At 42.6% G+C, this 19730-nt stretch overlaps 1 protein-coding gene across 1 annotated transcript; it reads left to right on the forward strand.

The window, feature by feature from the left end:
- Positions 1-1481: 1481 nt before the first annotated feature.
- Positions 1482-19215, forward strand: elovl7a (ELOVL fatty acid elongase 7a). Its single transcript, XM_020463591.2, has 8 exons — positions 1482-1650; positions 11143-11231; positions 11585-11775; positions 12039-12119; positions 12449-12505; positions 14774-14879; positions 16999-17135; positions 17270-19215. Exons 1-8 carry the CDS (start codon positions 1631-1633, stop codon positions 17531-17533), a joined length of 945 nt encoding a protein of 314 aa, XP_020319180.1. The 5' UTR covers positions 1482-1630; the 3' UTR covers positions 17534-19215.
- Positions 19216-19730: the final 515 nt, after the last annotated feature.

Consider the following 19730-nt stretch of genomic DNA (forward strand, 5'->3'; position numbering starts at 1 on the left):
AGAAAATAGAAAAATAACAAATAATTAAAGAGCAATAATAAAATAACAAGGCTATATATGGGGAGTACTGGTACAGTCCTCTGTCTAAACATGTTGGCCAAATGTTTGCAGTTTGATTGATTTGACATTTGTTCCTTATGCTTGTATATCATTCCACTGTGCTTGAGACAGACCTGGAGGTGATTGTTGAAGTTGATTGTTGAAGTATGTAAGTGACTGATCGCAAAATATGGGTCATCATACATAAAAATGATTATAATAATAGGAGTAATTGATATTCCGGTTCTAATGTACGTCTTTAACCTTCTTTGATAAATGAGGATTTAGCCAATCCATTATAAAAACCAGTATACATACAAGAAGTATACAAACAGACAATGAAAACATACACTAGGGGGTACAACAAATGACAGATTATACAAAGACCTGAAAAGAAACACACATTGATTGTTTTAACAGCGTTCTAATTAGAAGAATGTAGAATGGTCTTAATGTACTGCTCAAATTCCTTATAGAAAACATGGATGTTTTTTTATTAGTGAATTTACATTTATGAATATGACATTTTTCAATTAGCACAATTAGATTGGAGGTAAAATTGTTTTTCTTTATCCTTCTGATGGTTAAGGAAACTGAGCAGCACATTCTCCCATGAAAAACAAAAGTAATCAAGAATATTAACAATGATAAAACTATGAATATCTTAACATATATATATGCAAAACTGTTTCTGGATGCTCACCACAAAGAGTACAGTTAATGTTTTTTTGAGATTCTTCAGGTAATGATTCGCAGGGTAATATTTCTGGATAATTCTGAAAGAGACCTCTTTGACCTTGTTAACAAGCAGGTATTTGTGTGGTAATAACCAGACTTTTTTCCAACAGATATTATTGACAAATGTATTCCAGTAAATTGTGACATAAGGAATGGATACAATATCCCTTTGAAATAAAGCAGGTATAGATCTGTTGTTCTGAGGGGGCAAGGAGAAAAACATTTTTCCTATTGAAGAGTCAACTGGATTAAGGGAGGTAGGTCAAGAAGGTGAGGTCTGGTTACACCTATAAACAACATGAGAGTTCCAGATGGAATATCAAAGACTATGGCGAACTCTAGGTGTAACAGGGATATTGTAACGTGATACAAATTTCCTCATAATTGAGTAACAATCATGCATTAAAAAGCTGACTCACCAGCAGGATATTATTGAGCCAGTTGTCTTTGAAAAACAGATCATTTTGTAGGAATCTTATCAATGTTATTAGTTACAAAGTAACAAAACTGAAGCCACCAAAATGGGAGAAGATATAATGAGGGATGAAATTCCAAATTGAAGTTGGATTCTTTAAGAAATGTTTAGCACAGTTTATCTTAAAAGTATTATTCAAAGTTCATAACGACAGGTTTCCCCAATATTGCCAATCCGTTTCGACCGGTTTCTCGAAGAAAGCAAACGTCAGGCTCATTCCCCGCCCTCTCCGTATCAACGCACGGCAGTTACACAGGGAGGGGACTATGGGACTCTTTTTGCAAATTGCTAGAGTTTGACACCCCATTCGTCAAACGCTCACAGCTGACCCACCGGCAAAAGCACTGGAGGAGAAGTAACGTAGGACGGAGTAGGAGGATGCTCTCACAAAATTGGAGGTTTGTTAATAAGGCTATGTTACGGCATTGATACACTGAATAATAACTTTACTTCAGCAGTATACACTGGGAGGCTGTCATATTACCGTTTGTGATAGGCTAAACATCTTTTTGGGATGCCTGTTATTCTGTGTTGCTGCAGCGCTGAACGATTCCTGTTTTCATCAGGTCTCGTGCTTGTCCTCTAGCGCTGGTTGACATGGGCGGGTGATGAGTCTTGACCGACGAGTTACTACCGGGATTACTATGACGGAATTCCTTTCTGTGAAGACTAATTGCATAAAACATCTTAAGTGTTCCATTAAGGAATAACTTCCTCATACCTAAGGGTGTTGCATAGAGCCCCTCAAACATTTCCTTAAGTAAGGACATAATTTAAGGGTTTTACGGTAGTTTGAAGGCAGGTACTGCAAGAAAGACTCCGGGTACCATGGAGACGACTTGAATCACTTACAGAAGGTCTTGTCAACGAGATCGCAAAATAGAACTTCTGCGTTCAAGAAAGAAGAAACGAATTGATTCCGAAGATATTAAACCATTTATTTTAGTTCTCAACTTGTTTCTATTACTTTCTAGCACGTCAAGCTAATTTAGAGTAGGTAGCTTTGTAGGGCTTGGATTATGCACCTTCCATTGTTTAGCTAGCTAACTGGTGACTGTATTCCTTTTGAAATCAGGGCAGAAGAAAGCGACATTCATCTCCACAAATGCTGTTTACATTGATATCCATACTGAATGATGCAGTTAAGGAACATAATGGGCACCCTTAACTTGATCACTTAATTTACGGGGGTAATGTTTTGTGCGACTGATTTAAAGTTAAGGAAATACACGTAAAGACGTTTTATGCTACTGGGCCTTATTTGATTACTTAAATGCATGCATTCTCACTTGAAGTAATCACTCACTGATTTTACGTGTCTGGAGAGGTGACAGTAAGGGTTCCCCTTTCACCAACCCAGTCCTGTATTTAAATAGATAAGTATCTCAAGACCAGTTTGTTTTTGTATGAACCTCTGAATCCTTCCAAGTCGCTATGCAATCTATACTTAAATTTTTAAAATTCATAAACCCTTACTTTATTTCAGTAGCTGAAATAAAAGATGCCAGAAATGTTCCAAGCTAATTTCTCAACTTTGTGCACAAATTTAAGTCCCTGATAGTGAGCATTTCCATCCACCTGACTGGTGTGGCATATCAAGAAGCTGATTCAACAGCATGATCATTACACAGTTGCACCTTGTGCTGGGGGAAAAAGGCCACTAAAATGTGCTGTTTTCTCACAACACAATGCCTCAGATGTCTCAAGTTTTGAGGGAGGGTGTAATTGGCATGCTAATTGCAGGGATGTCCACCAGAGCTGTTGCTATAGAATGTAATGTTAATTTCTCTACCATAAGCTGCCTCCAACATAATTTTAGAGAATTTGGCTTCCAACCAGTTGCAGACCACGTGTATGGTGTCATGTGGGCAAGTGGTTTGCTGACGTCAATGTTGTGAACCCATGGTGACAGTGGGGTTATGGTATGGGCAGGCATAAGCTACAGACAACGAAGACAATTGCATTTTATTGACGGCAATTTGAATGCACAGAGATACCGTGACGAGATCCTGAAGTCCATTGTCATGCCATTCATCCGCCGTCATCACCTCATGTTTCAGCATTATAATGCATGACCCCATGTCGCAAGGATCTGTACACAATTCCTGGAAGCTGAAAATGGCCCAGTTCTTCCATGGCCTGCATTCTCACCAGACATGTCACCCATTGAGCGTGTTTGGGATGCTCTAGATCGACGTGTATGACAGCGTGTTCCATTTCCCGCCAATATCCAGCAACTTTGCACAGCCATTGAAGGAGAGTGGGAGAACAATCAACAGGCCACAATCAACAGCTTGATCAACTCTATGTGAAGGAGATGTCGCAAATGAAGCAAATGGTGGTCACACCAGATACTGACTGGTTTCCTGGATTTCCCCTCATTGTCTATAAGATTTAAAGATGTGGGTCAAAAAGAAAATACAAGTATTATCAGTCTTTTGGGGGTTACAGACAGTCTACCGGTGTCCTTGCTAGCTAGCACACAATGACCTTCGCTAACACCTGCTGAACATCTGCCCTCACCGTTGTTAACAGAACTGTGGGAAAGTAGTGTCCAGCAGGCGGGGGTTGAAGGAAACAGTTTACCGTGTCCTAGCTAGCTACCTATCCTGCCTGCTGTGTACCGACGCACATAATGTCTTTCGCTCCTGCCTGCCAAACACCTGCCGTCGTTGACAGACCTGCAGGAAAGCAATGCCCAACAGGTGGGGGAATTGTTACCCTTCTCAGCCCATCCAGCTTTACACTTGTGTCCCCCAGAGTCCGGCTAGTATATAAAGCATCCTCCATTCAGGCTGCAAAGGTGTCGGGTCCTCCTTAACTCGATTTAATGGCCCGCCTGCCTAAAAGAGCTGGGAAAATATGCATACTGTCATAATAAAACACCATTTTCCAGCACCATTTTCATGGGTAAAAAAGACTGCTGCACTGAAGAGTGTGCAACATCTAGAAGTTGTCCGAAAATAGTGGTGGAAAATTGTTTTATTAAGACGGTCCGCATATTTTCCCTGTCGAATCGAGTTAAGGAGGAAACCGACACCTTTGCAGCCTGAAATGAGGATTATTTATGTACAAGCAGGCTGCCAGGGGGGCATGAGTATTTAGCTGCCTGGGCACTTTAAAGTCAGACGCAGATGACAAATTATGTAAAAGGAATATTAGTGCCATCTGGTGGCCAGATGGACTAGCTTCATCAGGGTCCCTTACAAAAAAAAGATTGCCGTTTTGAAACTGCAATAAAAGTGCAGTAACTGCAGTCGAATGTGTTATTTTGGAAGCAGTCATTGCAGAATAACTGCAGTTGAACTGAAAATTACTGCAGTAAAAAAACGTGTATTTTGGACACCGTATTTGCAGCATACTGCAGTTATACTGCACTCTGACTGCAATCTTTTTTTGTAAGGGGTGGTGGGAGCTGTCAGACAGGAAAGGTGTCAATTGCATAACCTGAAATTAACATGTGAAAGCTTGTGTGTGTGTCTTATAATGGTGTCACCATGTCAACCAAAGGTTTGAATGACTCAGACATCCAGTGCTATCCCATTGTGTGGCACCACACCTTATCAGTAAAACAGGAAACCTGCATGACCTGTAAAGTGTTGTGTAGATCCACATGGTAGTGCAGTTTGCCCAAGGAATCACCTATTTTATTATGTTGATCTTATGTTATGTTGATGCCATTAGTTCTTTTTTTTTCACCTTTTATTTAACCAGGTAGGCCAGTTGAGAACAAGTTCTCATTTACAACTGCGACCTGGTCAAGATAAAGCAAGGCAGTGTGACACAAATAAAAACACAGAGTTACACTTGGAATAAACAAACGTACAGTCAACACAATAAAAAAGTATATATACAGTGTGTGCAAATGGCGTAAGGAGGTAAGGCAATAAATTGGCCATAGTAGCGAAGTAATTACAATTTAGAAAATTAACACTGGAGTGATGGATGTGCAGATGATGTGCAAGGAGAAATACTAGTGAGCAAAAAAAGTAAATAAAAACAATATGGGGATGAGGTAGGAAGTTGGATGGGCTATTTACAGATGGGCTGTGTACAGCTGCAGTGATCGGTAAGCTGCTTAGATAGCTGATGTTTAAAGTTAGCGAGGGAGATATAAGTCTCCTACTTCCATGATTTTTGCAATTCGTTCCATTCATTTGCAGCAGAACTGGAAGGGAAGTCGGCCAAAGGGGGTCTTGGCTTTGGGGATGACCAGTGAAATATACCTACTGGAGCGCATGCTACGGGTGGGTGTTGTTATGATGACCAGTGAGCTGAGATAAGGCGGAGCTTTACCTAGCAAAGACTTGTAGGTGACCTGGAGCCAGTGGGTCTGGAGACGATCATGTAGCGAGGGCCAGCTGGCGAGAGCATACAGGTTGCAGTGGTGGGTGGTATATGGAGCTTTGGTGACAAAACGGATGGCAGAGTGTTTGAGGCTATTTTGTAAATGACATCTTCGAGGATCGGTAGGATAGTCAGTTTTACGAGGGTATGTTTGGCAGCATGAGTGAAGGAGGCTTTGTTGCTAAATAGGAAGCCGATTCTAGATTTAATTTTGGATTGGAGATGTTTAATATGAGTCTGGAAGGAGAGTTTTGTTACGGTTTTCTTCCGTCGAAAGAGAGTCGGACCAAAATGCAGGGTGGTTAATACGATACATGTTTAATGACGAAATAAACACGACAAAACAAAAACAACAAACGGAACGTGAAAACCTATACAGCCTATCTGGTGACAACTAATACAAAGACAGGAACAATCACCCACGAAACACTCAAAGAATATGGCTGCCTAAATATGGTTCCCAATCAGAGACAACGAGAATCACCTGCCTCTGATTGAGAACCGCCTCAGGCAACCATAGACTTTGCTAGAACACCCCACTAAGCCACAATCCCAAAACCTATGAAAAAAACCCATACATAAACACAACACAAAATAAACCCATGTCACACCCTGGCCTGACCAAATAAATATAGAAAACACAAAATACTAAGACCAGGGCGTGACAAGTTTACAGTCTAGCCAGACACCTAGGTATTTGTAGTTGTCCACATATTCTAAGTCAGAATCGTCCAGAATGGTGATGCTAGTCAGGCAGGCGGGCGTGGGCAGCGATCGGTTGAAGAGCATGCATTTAGATTTACTACCGTTTAAGAGCAGTTGGGGGCCAAGGAGTCTTCTATGGCTTTGAAGCTCGTTTGCAGGTTTGTTAACACAGTGTCCAAAGAAAGGCCAGATGTATACAGAATGGTGTCGTCTGCGTAGAGGTGGATCAAGGAATCACCTGCAGCAAGAGCGACATTGTTGATTATATACAGAGAAAAGAGTCGGCCTGAGAATTTAATCCCTGTGGTACCCCCATAGAGACTGCCAGAGGTCGGACAACAGGCCCTCTGATTTGACACACTGAACTCTATCTGAGAGTAGTTGGTGAACCAGGTGAGGCAGTCATTTGAGAAACCAAGGCTGTTGAGTCTGCCAATAAGAATACGGTGATTGGCCAGGTCGATGAAGACGGCTGCACAGTACTGTCAATTATCGATGGCGGTTATGATATCATTTAGTACCTTGAGCGTGGCTGAGGTGCACCATTGACCAGCTCGGAAACCGGATTGCACAGCGGAGAAGGTACAGTGGGATTCGAAATGGCAGGGCAGGATGGATATAGGATGGATATAGGTCTGTAACAGTTTGGGTAGAGAGTGTCACCCCCTTTGGAAGAGGGGGATGACCGTGGCAGCTTTCCAATCTGTAGGAATCTTGGACGATACGAAAGAGAGTTTGAACAGACTGGTAATAGGGGTTGTAACAATGGAGGTTGGTAATTTTAGAAAGAGAGGGTCCAGATTGTCTAGCCCGGCAGTAGTAACATTACTTGCCCTCAGCTCAACTCAAGTGATTTCAAATACAAATGTCAGTCTCTCGATGTGCAAAACTGATAGAGACATACCCCAAGCGACTTACAGCTGTAATCGCAGCAAAAGGTGGCGCTACAAAGTATTAACTTAAGGGGGCTGAATAATTTTGCACGCCCAATTGTTCAGTTTTTGATTTGTTAAAAAAGTTTGAATTATCCAATAAATGTCGTTCCACTTCATGATTGTGTCCCACTTGTTGTTGATTCTTCACAAAAAAATACAGTTTTATATCTTTATGTTTGAAGCCTGAAATGTGGCAAAAGGTCGCAAAGTTCAAGGGGGCCGAATACTTTCGCAAGGCACTGTACATATGAGATGAGTAATGCAAGATATGTAAACATTATTAAAGTGCCTAGTGTTCCATGTATTAAAGTGGTCAATGATTTCATGTCTGTATGTAGGCAGCAGCCTCTCTGTGCTAGTGTTGGCTGTTTAACAGTCTGATGGCCTTGAGATAGGAGCTGTTTTTCAGTCTCTCGGTCCCGGCTTTGATGCACCCGTACTGACCTCGCCTTCTGGGTGGTAGCGGGGGAAACGGGCAGTGGCTCGGGGGTTGTTGTCCTTGATGACCTTTTTGGCCTTCCTGTGACATCGGGTGGTGTAGGTGTCCTGGAGGGCAGGTAGTTTGCCCCTGGTGATGCATTGTGCAGACCTCACCACCCTCTTGAGAGCCCTGCGGTTGTGGGCGGTGCAGTTGCCGTACCAGGCTGTGATACAGCCCGAGAGGATGCTCTCAATTGTGCATCTGTAAAAGTTGAATGGTTTTAGGTGACAAGCCAAATTTTCTACACCCTACTGAGGTTGAAGTGGTGCTTTTGTGCCTTCTTCACGACGCTGTCTGTGTGGGTGGACCATTTCAGTTTGTCTATGATGTGTACGCCGAGGAACTACCTTCACCACCTGGGGGCAGCCCGTTAGGAAAGTCCAGGACCCAGTTGCACAGGGTGGGGTTGAGACCCAGGGCCTCAAGCTTATTGATAAGCTTGGAGGTTACTATGGTGTTGAATGCTGAGCTATTGTTAATGAACAGCATTTTTACATAGGTATTCCTCGTGTCCAGATGGGATAGGGCAGTGTGATGGCGATTGCATCGTCTGTGGACCTATTAGGGCGGTAGTCATTTAGTTCAGTTACCTTTGCACTCTTGGGTACAGGAACAATGGTGGCTTTAATGGATGTACGTTTTATACAGGGAAACCTGGTGCTTGAACATGTACAGCCAGTTCAGGGCATATCCTGTAGGCTTACTTGTACTCGTATCTAAATTATACAGGTAAATCTAGTGTTGAATGGCCCATGAATCATCCCCTTGTCTGGGTGTAGTGATGGCCCTGGGGATTTGTGCCGTTAAAGGGAGCTGCTCCACTAAGACGATGGCATTTTCCCGTTTGAGCAGAAGCCCATTCTCTCTCCTCCTTGACCCGGTAACCGAGGAGTGAGGAAATTCGTTAGTAGGCAAACAGAAGACGGTCCTCCCCACTTCGATAGCCTCCTTTCGGCGAGGAAGCACAACTGTATCCTACCGGAGTTCGAGAGTTTAGAAATCTGCCACACCCCCTTTGAATCAGCTATTGTTTTCTCGAAGGAGAAAGCATGCAAACATTTAAAAACGATATGCTACTTATCTATTTATCAAAGTAATTTGTTTTGATCACTATATACATTTTTGGGGGGATTCCACCCTGTGAATTTAATTAGCCTGATGACGCGCGATTGGTGGAGAGTCTCATTTCTTACAAGCGTATTTCTGTCCACTTTCATGCTCTTCGCAGTCTTTCCTCGATTACCTTTGACCTTTTTCAAAAGAAGGCCAGATACGAGAGAGGATGCAGGAGTTGAGCAAAGGCCACTGTTTCCCTCAAACACTCTTCTGTTAAAGACCCACTGCAGTCAAATGTGATTTCTATGTGTTTTATATACATTTCCAAACTGAGGTTGGAATAATATTGTGAAAATTAGTGTAAGCTGTTAAAAATGACTGCCTGAAAACTTCAGTCTGTTTTTGTGGGATGGAGTTTTGGTCTGCCTGGTGACATCACAATGCTGTAAATTAGAAAATAGACCAATAAGAAATAGTTCCAAAAATCTGCCAATAACTACTAGTTTTTAGTTTTCCTCTTCCCCCTCAAGCAAAATTCTTTCTTGAGAAATTGCTCTTTGCTAAGAAGCTAGAAGCTTTTGTTTCTTTTTGACCATTTTAATTTAAAAATATCACAGTAAGGTACTTAATTTTTAACCAGAAATGATTTGATATTGAGATAAAAACGGTTGCATTGGACTTTTTCCCCCCAAAACCAGTCAGATATCATTTGATTGTTAAAGCTCAATATTTAACTTTTTGGGCGACCTGAACAATTTCACATAGAAATGTGAGCTATAGATCTCACTCATTGCCAGGTCTAAGAAGTGGTAGATCTGTTCTATGTGTGCTATTTCTGTGCTTCCTGTAAAGGTTCCTCTTTGCATCAAACAGCTGAAAATACAATATTTTGGTTATGGAAAATATATTTCACAGCGTTTTAGATGGTACAATGATTCGCTACACTATACTTGCTTGTTTTGTCACATTAACTGAAATGAGGCAAACTATCAGAATTTTAGCAACCAGGAAATGGCAGAGCGATATCTGTATAATGCACCTTTTAAAGCCTACTTAACTTGGAAGTTTCAAATGGCAGGCTTTGCTAGATAACCCTGTGTATCCCGTAGTCTGGAACTTTCTACACGGTCTGTTCTGTTGGATCTTGTAGACTGCGGGTTTGAATTGGAGAAGTCTCTTCTCAACGACACGTAGCGCACAGTACTTGTTTGTATTTTGGAATACTTTTATGTAAAGTACTTCCAAAAGACTGAATTTATAGTTTCAGGCATGTAGGATGTTCTTGCATTGTGTGGATCTGTCGAATCGGTAGGTTTCTTGGTGTCTCCAGTGATGGGAAAGAGACCAAGGGTTCAGCTCGTCTTCCTCCCCCCCACCCTTCCAGGTTGTAATTGTATTGAATAGAGAGATGTCAGGACAGTAACCCTAGCCTCATGTAGCTGTTCTCTGTGAATGCCATTTATCCTTAGCTCCCTCCCGGTTAATAATGGGTATCATTGGTTGACCGGTCCAGTGTTGCTCCTTAATCTGTCTGTGTGGATCCTAATCTTCCCTCCCGCCAAATTCTGTTATACGACTAATAGCCCATGTAGTCCTACTCAACGTCTTCCCATTCCAGATGACCTGCATTCTAAATATCAGTTTACCGTTCCCAAAGCTGACGTTAGTTGTATAACAGAATTATTATAGTATTGTCTTCATTGTAATGACTGTCCCTGTGTGTACGTGTGCCACACACTCCAGTGAATGAGTGCTTTGCTGTTCCCTGCATGCTGACTGTCTGTATTTCCAAATGGCACCCTATTCACTATTTAGTGCACCAGAGCCTTATGGGTGAGGAAGCCTGACTGATGGCCATTGTACTGTCAACACTCCATCCCTTGTCTTCCAATGAGATACTGACCAAGAGGAGAGAGCGAGATGCTGATTGGACTCATTTCACTTCAACAATACAGCCTTTCATTCAGGGCTGGTATATTGTATATGGCCCATCCACTTTGGTCACAGAGTATTTGAATATGGTGCATGCTTATTTATTAGAGGGAAATGGGGTGATCTAGAACATGCAAATGTTATGACCATTTAAGTCAAGAGAGTAAGATTGAAATTGAAGGGATGTTATTTCAGGTGGATCATCCCGAACGTATACATCTGATCTCTGGGTTAGTGCTATACGGAATTCTTGGGACATCCGTACCCTTACCCCTTACCGTAACCCTGACCTAACCCAAACTCTTTTACATTTCTACTTCAATTGGGTGACGTCATAGTTGGATGTCCCAAGGATCCCGGATAGCAAGAACCACTGTCTTACCTCTGTCACAGCACTGATCTCTAACCTCTTACCTGTGTGTGTCCTCCTCCAGGACTGCTACAGGAGCTCAGAGAGACATGGAGTTCAGGGATCTAACGGCCAGGGCCGGACTCTGGTATGAAAACTTCATGAAGAATGCAGGTGAGGATCCATCACTAACTGCTGTCCAGCGACGTATAGATTTTTAGTTTTGGTATTAAAAAGGTATATGTTAAATTCCAGTGGAAGCCAGAGGATAATGCATAAAAGCCTTATGCAACATTCTCTTCCATTGTGTTACTTGGTGGAAACGGACAGATATAGACTCTTCATCTAGCCATGGTTGCTCTTTTGGGGTTGATGAAATGGTGCTGATAATTACAAGCCATGGGAATCGACTCTAAATCTACCCTCTTAAACGTGTTCATATTGGTGTATCTCAGTTGAATGGTTGGCTAGATAGCATGATGTATTGAGTTATGTTGAATCACACTCAACCCTTCTCTGCTTTCCAGACCCCAGGACAGAGGACTGGTTTCTCATGTCATCGCCGCTCCCCCAAACCATAATAATCGTGGCGTACATCTACTTTGTCACCCGGCTGGGGCCCAGACTCATGGAGAACCGCAAGGCTTTCCAACTCAAAGAAATTCTCATTTTCTACAACTTCAGCGTGGTTGCCTTGTCCCTCTACATGTGCTATGAGGTGGGTCTCTTTCTCAATGGACTTCTGACAGGCTCTAGTGTTTGTTACTGCCTCGTCTAGCAATACGATCTTGTTTAGCAAAAAAACTCAACCACCGTGGTTTCCACTTTGTAATACTTTACACTACATTCTTTAGTTTCAATGTGGAGACAGTGCGTTTCAGTTGGCGTCTAGTCTTTGTTTAAAGGAGAGCAAGTGCAATGACAACTGTGTTGTGATTAGGAGTCTGTTGATTTGAATGAATTGTCTCTTACTGTATGTAGTATGTGATGTCGGGCTGGGGGACGGGCTACACGTTCCACTGCGACCTAGTGGACTACTCGGACTCGCCGCAGGCATTGAGGGTAAGAGCGGTAGAATGTGACGCAACCTGCTATACAGTACAGGAAGACATCTTCAAACTACTAGTTCTGGTAGTTCCTTTGTCTCTAACACCCATTCACCTGTGGATTCCTCCACTGATTCTAGAATGCTAACAAACTTTTGGAACAAAGAATCATTGAGAGCAGGCCATACCATAGCCGTGACTCACACCACGTTTTCTGTGTTGCATAATGCCATTAGTCTTGTAGTGAGGCCTGTTAGGTCACCACCATTTTGAATTGGATGGTTTTGCTTATCTGTAAGAAATGTAATTATTCCTGTCTTGCTAACCTCGCTCTCCTCCTTTTAGATGGCTGGGACCTGTTGGCTCTACTACTTCTCAAAGTTCATAGAGATGTTGGACACAGTAAGCTGATTCCCTTTAGTACAGCTTTCTGACTGTCTGTGTCTCGCTTGTTCAGTTGTCAGTTTTTTTCTTCTTCCCAATGCAGCTGTTTTTATATAAATATTAAATCATCTCTGGGTAACAATCAAGTACCTTACTGTACTTGAAGCAGGAAGCACCAGTGACTAGATCAATACAAAAGTGGTCAGATGAAGCATATGCTAGAATATGTTCCGGAATTCTTCCTATGGTATTGAGGAGTACACCACATCAGGCATTGGCTTCATCAACAAGTGCATCAATGACGTTGTCCCAACAGTGACCATTTCTACATACCCCAACCAGAAGCCATGGATTACAGGCAACACCCACACTGAGATAAAGGCTAGAGGCTGCTGCTTTCAAGGAGCGGAACTCTAACCCAGAAGCTTATAAGAAATCCCGCTATGCCCTCTGATTTACCATCAAACAGGCAAAGCGTCAATACAGGACTAAGTTCGAATTGTACAAGACCAGCTCTGACGCTCGTCAGACGTGGCAGGGCTTGCAAACCATTACAGGCTACAAAGGGAAGCACAGCCGAGAGCTGCCTAGTGACACGAGCCTACCAGACGAGCTGAAATACTTAAATGCTCGCTTCGAGGAAAATAACACTGAAACCTGCATGAGAGCACCAGCTGTTCCGGAAGACTGTCCGCAGCCGATGTAAGGCCTTTTAAACAGGTCAACATTCACAAGGCCGCAGGGCCAGATGGATTACCAGGATGTGTGCAGCGAGCATGCGCTGACCAACTGGCAAGTGTCTTCACTGACATTTTCAACCTCTCCCTGTCGGGGTCTGTAATACCAACATGTTTTAAGCAGAACACCATAGTCCTTGTGCCCAAGAACATTAAGATAACCTGCCTAAATGACTACCGATCCGTAGCACTCACATCTGTAGCCATGAAGTGCTTTGAAAGGCTGGTCATGGCTCCCATCAACACCATTATCCCAGCAACCCTAGACCCACTCCAACTTTCATACCGCCCCAACAGATCCACAGATGATGCAATCTCTATTGCACTCCACATGGCCCTTTCCACCTGGACGAAAGGAACACCTACATAGGAGTGCTATTCATTGACTACAGCTCAGTCTTCAACACCATAGTGCCCTCAAAGCTCATCAATAAGCAAAGGACCCTGGGACTAAACACCCCCCCTCTGCAACTGGTCTTCCTCACAGGCCGCTCCCAGGTGGTAAGGGTAGGTAGCAACACATCCGACACACTGATCCTCAACACAGGGGCCCCTCAGGGGTGCTTGCTTAGTCCCTGTTCACTCATGACTGCACGGCCAGGCATGACTCCAAAACCATCACTAAGTTTTGCCGAAGACACAACAGTGGTAGGTCTGATCACCAACAATGACGAGACAACATATAGGGAGGAGGTCAGAGACCTGGCTGTGTGGTGCCTGGACAACAACCTCTCCCTCAACGTGATCAAGACAAAGGAGATGATTGTGGACTACAGAAAAAGGAGGACCAAGCACACCTCCATTGTTATCGATGGGGCTGTAGTGGAGCAGGTTGAGAGCTTCAAGTTCCCTGCTGTCCACATCACCAACAAACTAACATGGTCCAAGCACACCAAGCTAGTCATGAAGAGGACATGACACAGCCTATTCCCCCTGAAGAGATTTGGCATGGGTCCTCAGATCCTCAAAAGCTTCTACAGCTGCACCATCGAGAGCATAACTGGTTGCATCACTGCCTGGTATGGAAACTGCTTGGCCTCCGACCGCAAGGTACTACAGGGGTAGTGCGTACAGCCCGGTACATCACTGGGACCAAGCTTCCTGCCATCCAGGACCTCTATACCAGGTGGTGTCAGAGGAAGGCCCTAAAAATAGTCAAAGACTCCAGCCACCCTAGTCATAGACTGTTCTCTCTGCTACCGCACGGCAAGTATTACCGGAGCGCCAAGTCTAGGTCCAACAGCTTCTACATCTAATGAAATGGCTATTGGTTTATTATTAAATGGTTTATTCACCTTTTTACACCATGGAAAGCAGACCCCCCCCCCCCCCCCGTTCAAAGTTCAAATCTGCTGATTTGGAAGGTCCTGTGTAGATTGTATTTTCAACCAGCAACTTTTTAGGAAATTACACTGATCACATTTTTTCAGACTTTTACAGTGTTAGTTTCATTAGCTGTTGTACAATATGATATAAACCACTGGAAAAAATTGAATTTTGACTGCACTGGGCCTTTAAGTTAAATGGCTGAATTCTCCCTTTCTTTCAGATCTTCTTTGTTCTGAGGAAGAAGAACAGTCAGGTTACGTTCCTCCATGTCTATCATCACTCTATCATGCCCTTTACCTGGTGGTTTGGGGTCCGGTTCGCTCCAGGTACAGTATACAAGGGCTTGAATTGGTACAGTGACTGTATTAGCACATTGGTGTCATAACTCCTAATGGATTATACCAGCAGATTAGTGATGGTCTCTACCAGGAAAATGTCAGTATTCATTAAGCATGTTGTCTTCCTTAGTAGCTGTTGTCAAATTGGAACACAGAAACAGGGCCACTTAGGGATAGCATTGCCGTATAGCAGTTATTCTCAAACTGGGGTGCGTGTACCTTCAGGGGTACGCGCAATGCCGTCGGGGGTACGCCCAATAAAAATGTGATTCACATTAAAAAAGTATATTTTTTTCAAATGTTTTTTTTTTTCAAACAGTTCATTTATATTTTCCAACAGGGCTATACATTTGTGACTAGATGGTTTAATTTGAGTTTTTTTCTCACCAGAGTGGCCTCGTTTCACTGCCAAAAATCAAATTAAACCATCTAGTCTTCAGCGAAATAACAACACAATGTCAAATACAGTCAAATAATTAACATCCAATCACATTAACCGTTACTCTCTCGCGGGAATTCCACTAACGGTCCGTATGTGGCCAAACGTGGCTGCTGCTCATGTTGGTATCTGTACTGATGATGCAAAAGCCATGACAGGAAGACAAAGTTAACCATCTTGACTGTAGTGTCCAAAATAGTATTTCAAGCTGTCATGCATTCCCTTGGCAGCAAGAGCCTTTCGTGGATGCTGCAGTGTACCCAAGTGTTAACACTCCAGTTAACTTTGCCTTAATCATAGCCTCACTGGCAAGCAGTTGCTCCCGACAACACTGCAGCATCCACGAGAGGTTGTTGCTGCCAAGGAAATGCCTGACAGCTTAAATACTATTTTGGACACTACAGTGAAAATGGTTAACTTTGTTAAAGCAAGGCCCCTGAACTCTCGTGTATTTTCTGCACTATGCAATGATATGGGCAGCGACCATGTAACGCTTTTAAAACATACAGAAGTGTGCTGGTTATCAAGGGGCAAAGTATTGACACGTTTTTTTGAATTGAGAGACGAACTTAAACGTTTTCTTTACTGACCATAATTTTCTCTTGTCTGACCGCTTGCATGATGACGAGTTTCTCACACGACTGGCCTATCTGGGTGTTTTTTCTCGCCTGAATGATCTGAATCTAGGATTACAGGGACTCCCTGCAACTATTCAATGTGTGGGACAAAATTGAGGCTATGATTAAGGAGTTAAGGAGCTCTTCTCTTCTCTGTCTGCATTAACAAGGACAACAGACAGGTCTTTCCATCATTGTATTATTTGATTGTGTGCAAATGAACTCAAGCTTACGGACAATGTCAAATGTGATATAGCGAAGGACCTGGGTGAGTTGGGTGCGCAATTACGCAGGTACTTTCCCGAAACGGATGACACAAACAACTGGATTCGTTATCCCTTTCATGTCCTGCCTCGGGTCCTCTTACCGATATCTGAACAAGAGAGCCTCATCGAAATTGCAACAAGTGGTTCTATGAAAATTGAATTTAATCAGAAGCCACAGCCAGATTTCTGGGTTGCCAAATAGTGTTCTGCCTTGGCAAATCGCGCTGTTAAAACACTGATGCCCTTTGCAGCCACGTACCTATGTGAGAGTGGATTCTCGGCCCTCACTAGCATGAAAACTAAATACAGGCACAGACTGTGTGTGGAAAATGATTTAAGACTAAGACTCTCTCCAATACAACCCAACACTGCAGAGTTATGTGCATCCTTTCAAGCACACCCGCTCATTAACCTGTGGTGAGTTATTCACAATTTTCAATGAACAAATAAGGTTTTCTATGTAAAATGGTTAAATAAAGAGCAAAATGATTGATTTATTATTTGCGCCCTGGTCCTATAAGAGATCTTTGTCACCTCCCACGAGCCGGGTTGTGACAAACTCATTCTTATGTTTAATAAATGTATCGTATAGTGTGTTTGTGTGGCAGGCTTACAATGATGGCAAAAAAAAATACATTTTTGAGAGTGCACTGACCCTGGTGCTACAGTGGGTACGCAGCTGGAGGTTGAATGTTTTGAAGGGGTACAGGACTATACAGTTTGGGAACCACTGCCCTGTAGAACAAAAAAAATCATAACTGCTAATTGCTCATCTCGTCCTCTAGGTGGCCAGGGGACATTCCATGCCCTGTTGAACTGTGTGGTCCATGTCATCATGTACTCCTACTACGGCCTGTCTGCCCTGGGCCCCGCCTACCAGAAGTACCTTTGGTGGAAGAAGTACCTCACCACCATTCAGCTGGTACGTACTGCACTGCACTAGACTAGTGTGGGAGTTGAAATTGAATTTGAATCAGAAGTCATATGTTTTTATGAACAAGGATAGGATTATGTTAAAAATAAGTAATATTTGACCTTCCTCTGTCTGTCCTCCAGATCCAGTTTGTGATCGTTACCACCCACATCTGGCAGTACTTCTTCATGAAGGACTGTCCCTACCAGTTCCCCATCTTCATCTACATCATTGGCCTCTATGGCCTGGTCTTCCTCCTCCTCTTCCTCAACTTCTGGTACCACGCCTACACCAAGGGCAAGAGGCTTCCCAAGGTACTTCAGGCCAAAACCTGGGCCCACCCCTACAACAAAACCAATGGTGAAATAACCAACGGGAATGGTTTCCACTGTGACAAGGATAAGTGACAGGAGATCAGTCAATCAGGCTCAGGATCAAGGGTCGATCTCATTTGAATATGAGCCTATTCATGAACTGAAATTAGACATGGAATTTAGAATTTAGAGTACTGGGGTGTATTCACTAGGAACCAAATGGATAGGTACCTACGTGAATTTGTCTAATAGAAACGGTCTTTTTCCATTTGGCGTAAACGGTTTCCATTGCAACATTTTTGAGACTAATGATTTCATCCCAGGTTAGGTATGCAGGAGTTTTGTTTTCCAGTATAAAAGTCAGTGCACTATTGAACTCAAAGAGAATTGACCCCTCACCTCTGGACCTTCTGATATTTTCTTTTCTCTCTGCTACAGCAATCTCTGAGTTATGAACCAAAGCTCTACTGGACTTTTTGTATTAGATATTTTAAACTTTTATACCTGTGCTTTTCTTTCCTGTTCAGGGTGAAAGCACAAGTTGAGTGTTTTTTATTTTTTTATAAACTAATAGTTGATGTTAGACATGTGTTAGGTTAGTCAATGTTGGGGCAGTTCAGTAGCTTTGTCCCCACCAGCCCAAATTACCTTTGCCGTTTAGAGTTGGTGCTGAACCTCTAGCTTAGGCTGTAGAATTCAGCTTTATAATGTGACCTTGATTTCAGCTGGTTTCTATATTTCAATACCTGTACTTTAAAAAATCATTTTAATACATTTTCTATGCATTTAATTGTAAACAGTTTGTATATTCTGCTACTGAAAGTGTAGCAGGATTTTGTATGTCTTGAGTATGTGAGCCATCCTCCATAGTTGAGGCCTGATGTATTTCCTGGGTCTGGTCACATGGCTGGGAAAAACTCTGGGCCCTACCCATAGTATACCTGTAATGGTGGAAGGATACAGGATAACAATTTTGCCAGTAAGAACCGATGTTTACATGTATACTGAGTGGAGTGTATTGGTGTTGACCCCCCCCCCCCACACACTTTTTCATCAATTCTGCACCCATTTCTCTCTGGTTTGAGTCACAGCCTCTACTGGTGCTGAGAAACTTTGGAAGCCAACCTGCTCCTACTGTTAAAGAGCTGTAGGCCTACTTGAATCTCATTGAAATCTGTCTGTATTATGTCCAACAGAAGTGACGGTGTGACATTTGAAGCCAGAGAGAAAAGTGTAGCAACTGTTCTTGCAGGAACCGGAGCAGAGTGCACATTTCGCTTTAGCTCTGTCGCAAGCAAAGAACGACACATTTTTTTTTTAAATGATAAAAAAACTGTAGCCATTGTTTACCAATGCATGCATATTAGTTTTATATCCACTCTTCCAAATTGAGTTCAGTCCTTATGACATGCGTATGACAGTTAGTATGCTTTCTCACTGGGTGTGTTCACATTTTGGCTTTCGCCTCCGAGCTCTGCTCAACTGGTGATTGAGGACACAGCATTAGCTAAGTGTAGGATGGGCCTCCACAGGTGTAGTAAAACCCCAGTGCCTGGGGTGTAGGCTGAGTCCAATAAGCAACAGCGATCTAGCTGATTTGAAATGTATTTGCTGATGTTAGCTCTAGTGTGAGCGTGTTATTCACCATGGGTTTCTGTTCAGTGCCTTTGTCTAAGCCCCTCCAGCCATGATGCCGCTAATTCTGTATAAAAACAGTCATGTGTAAAGTCATTATTTTTGTATTTATATAAAAATAAATGCTGTTTTATACATCACCTGTGTTATATTATTGGGGCTTCGTTTGTAGCAGTTAAAATATTTTATTTTTTACTGTTTTCAACAGTCATTCACCCATAACCAATGCCGGATATAAGAAGTAGTAGTATAACTTTTTGAAATGGGTGAATGAATCTGGAGTCCACATGTTGACAATTTTAGACACTGGAATGATAAGTAAGAGGCACGTGAACACTACTCTATATATACTACTCTATACTACTCTATATGAATACATTTTTCTACTGGGAGGTGCTTTGAAATGTTTTACACTGGTCTGGAACTATATTGAAATCAGTTTTTATTCATTTTTAAATTATTATTCAGAATTGTCTTAACACTTCAACCTTTTCAGAACTGAAATTGGTTGTGGACATTGATTAGAGCCTGAGCATTAATCCCACGGAATGACACTATGGGCCCAATTCAGACCTTTTAAATGAAGGTGTGGCAGAGGTGTTTACAGATACACCATATGCTGACCTTGATTTAGGCTAATTCCACCACCTTTATG

Source organism: Oncorhynchus kisutch, linkage group LG3 (genome assembly GCF_002021735.2).
Source record: "Oncorhynchus kisutch isolate 150728-3 linkage group LG3, Okis_V2, whole genome shotgun sequence".
NCBI lineage: Eukaryota > Metazoa > Chordata > Actinopteri > Salmoniformes > Salmonidae > Oncorhynchus > Oncorhynchus kisutch.

Bases quoted from the DNA above. Each gene is read 5' to 3' on its own strand.
- elovl7a (XM_020463591.2), top strand. From the start codon at position 1,631: ATGCTCTCACAAAATTGGAG. The intron at 11,232-11,584 runs GTGAGGATCCAT...TCTGCTTTCCAG, and splicing joins AAACTTCATGAAGAATGCAG to ACCCCAGGACAGAGGACTGG. The intron at 14,880-16,998 runs GTACAGTATACA...CTCGTCCTCTAG, and splicing joins TGGGGTCCGGTTCGCTCCAG to GTGGCCAGGGGACATTCCAT.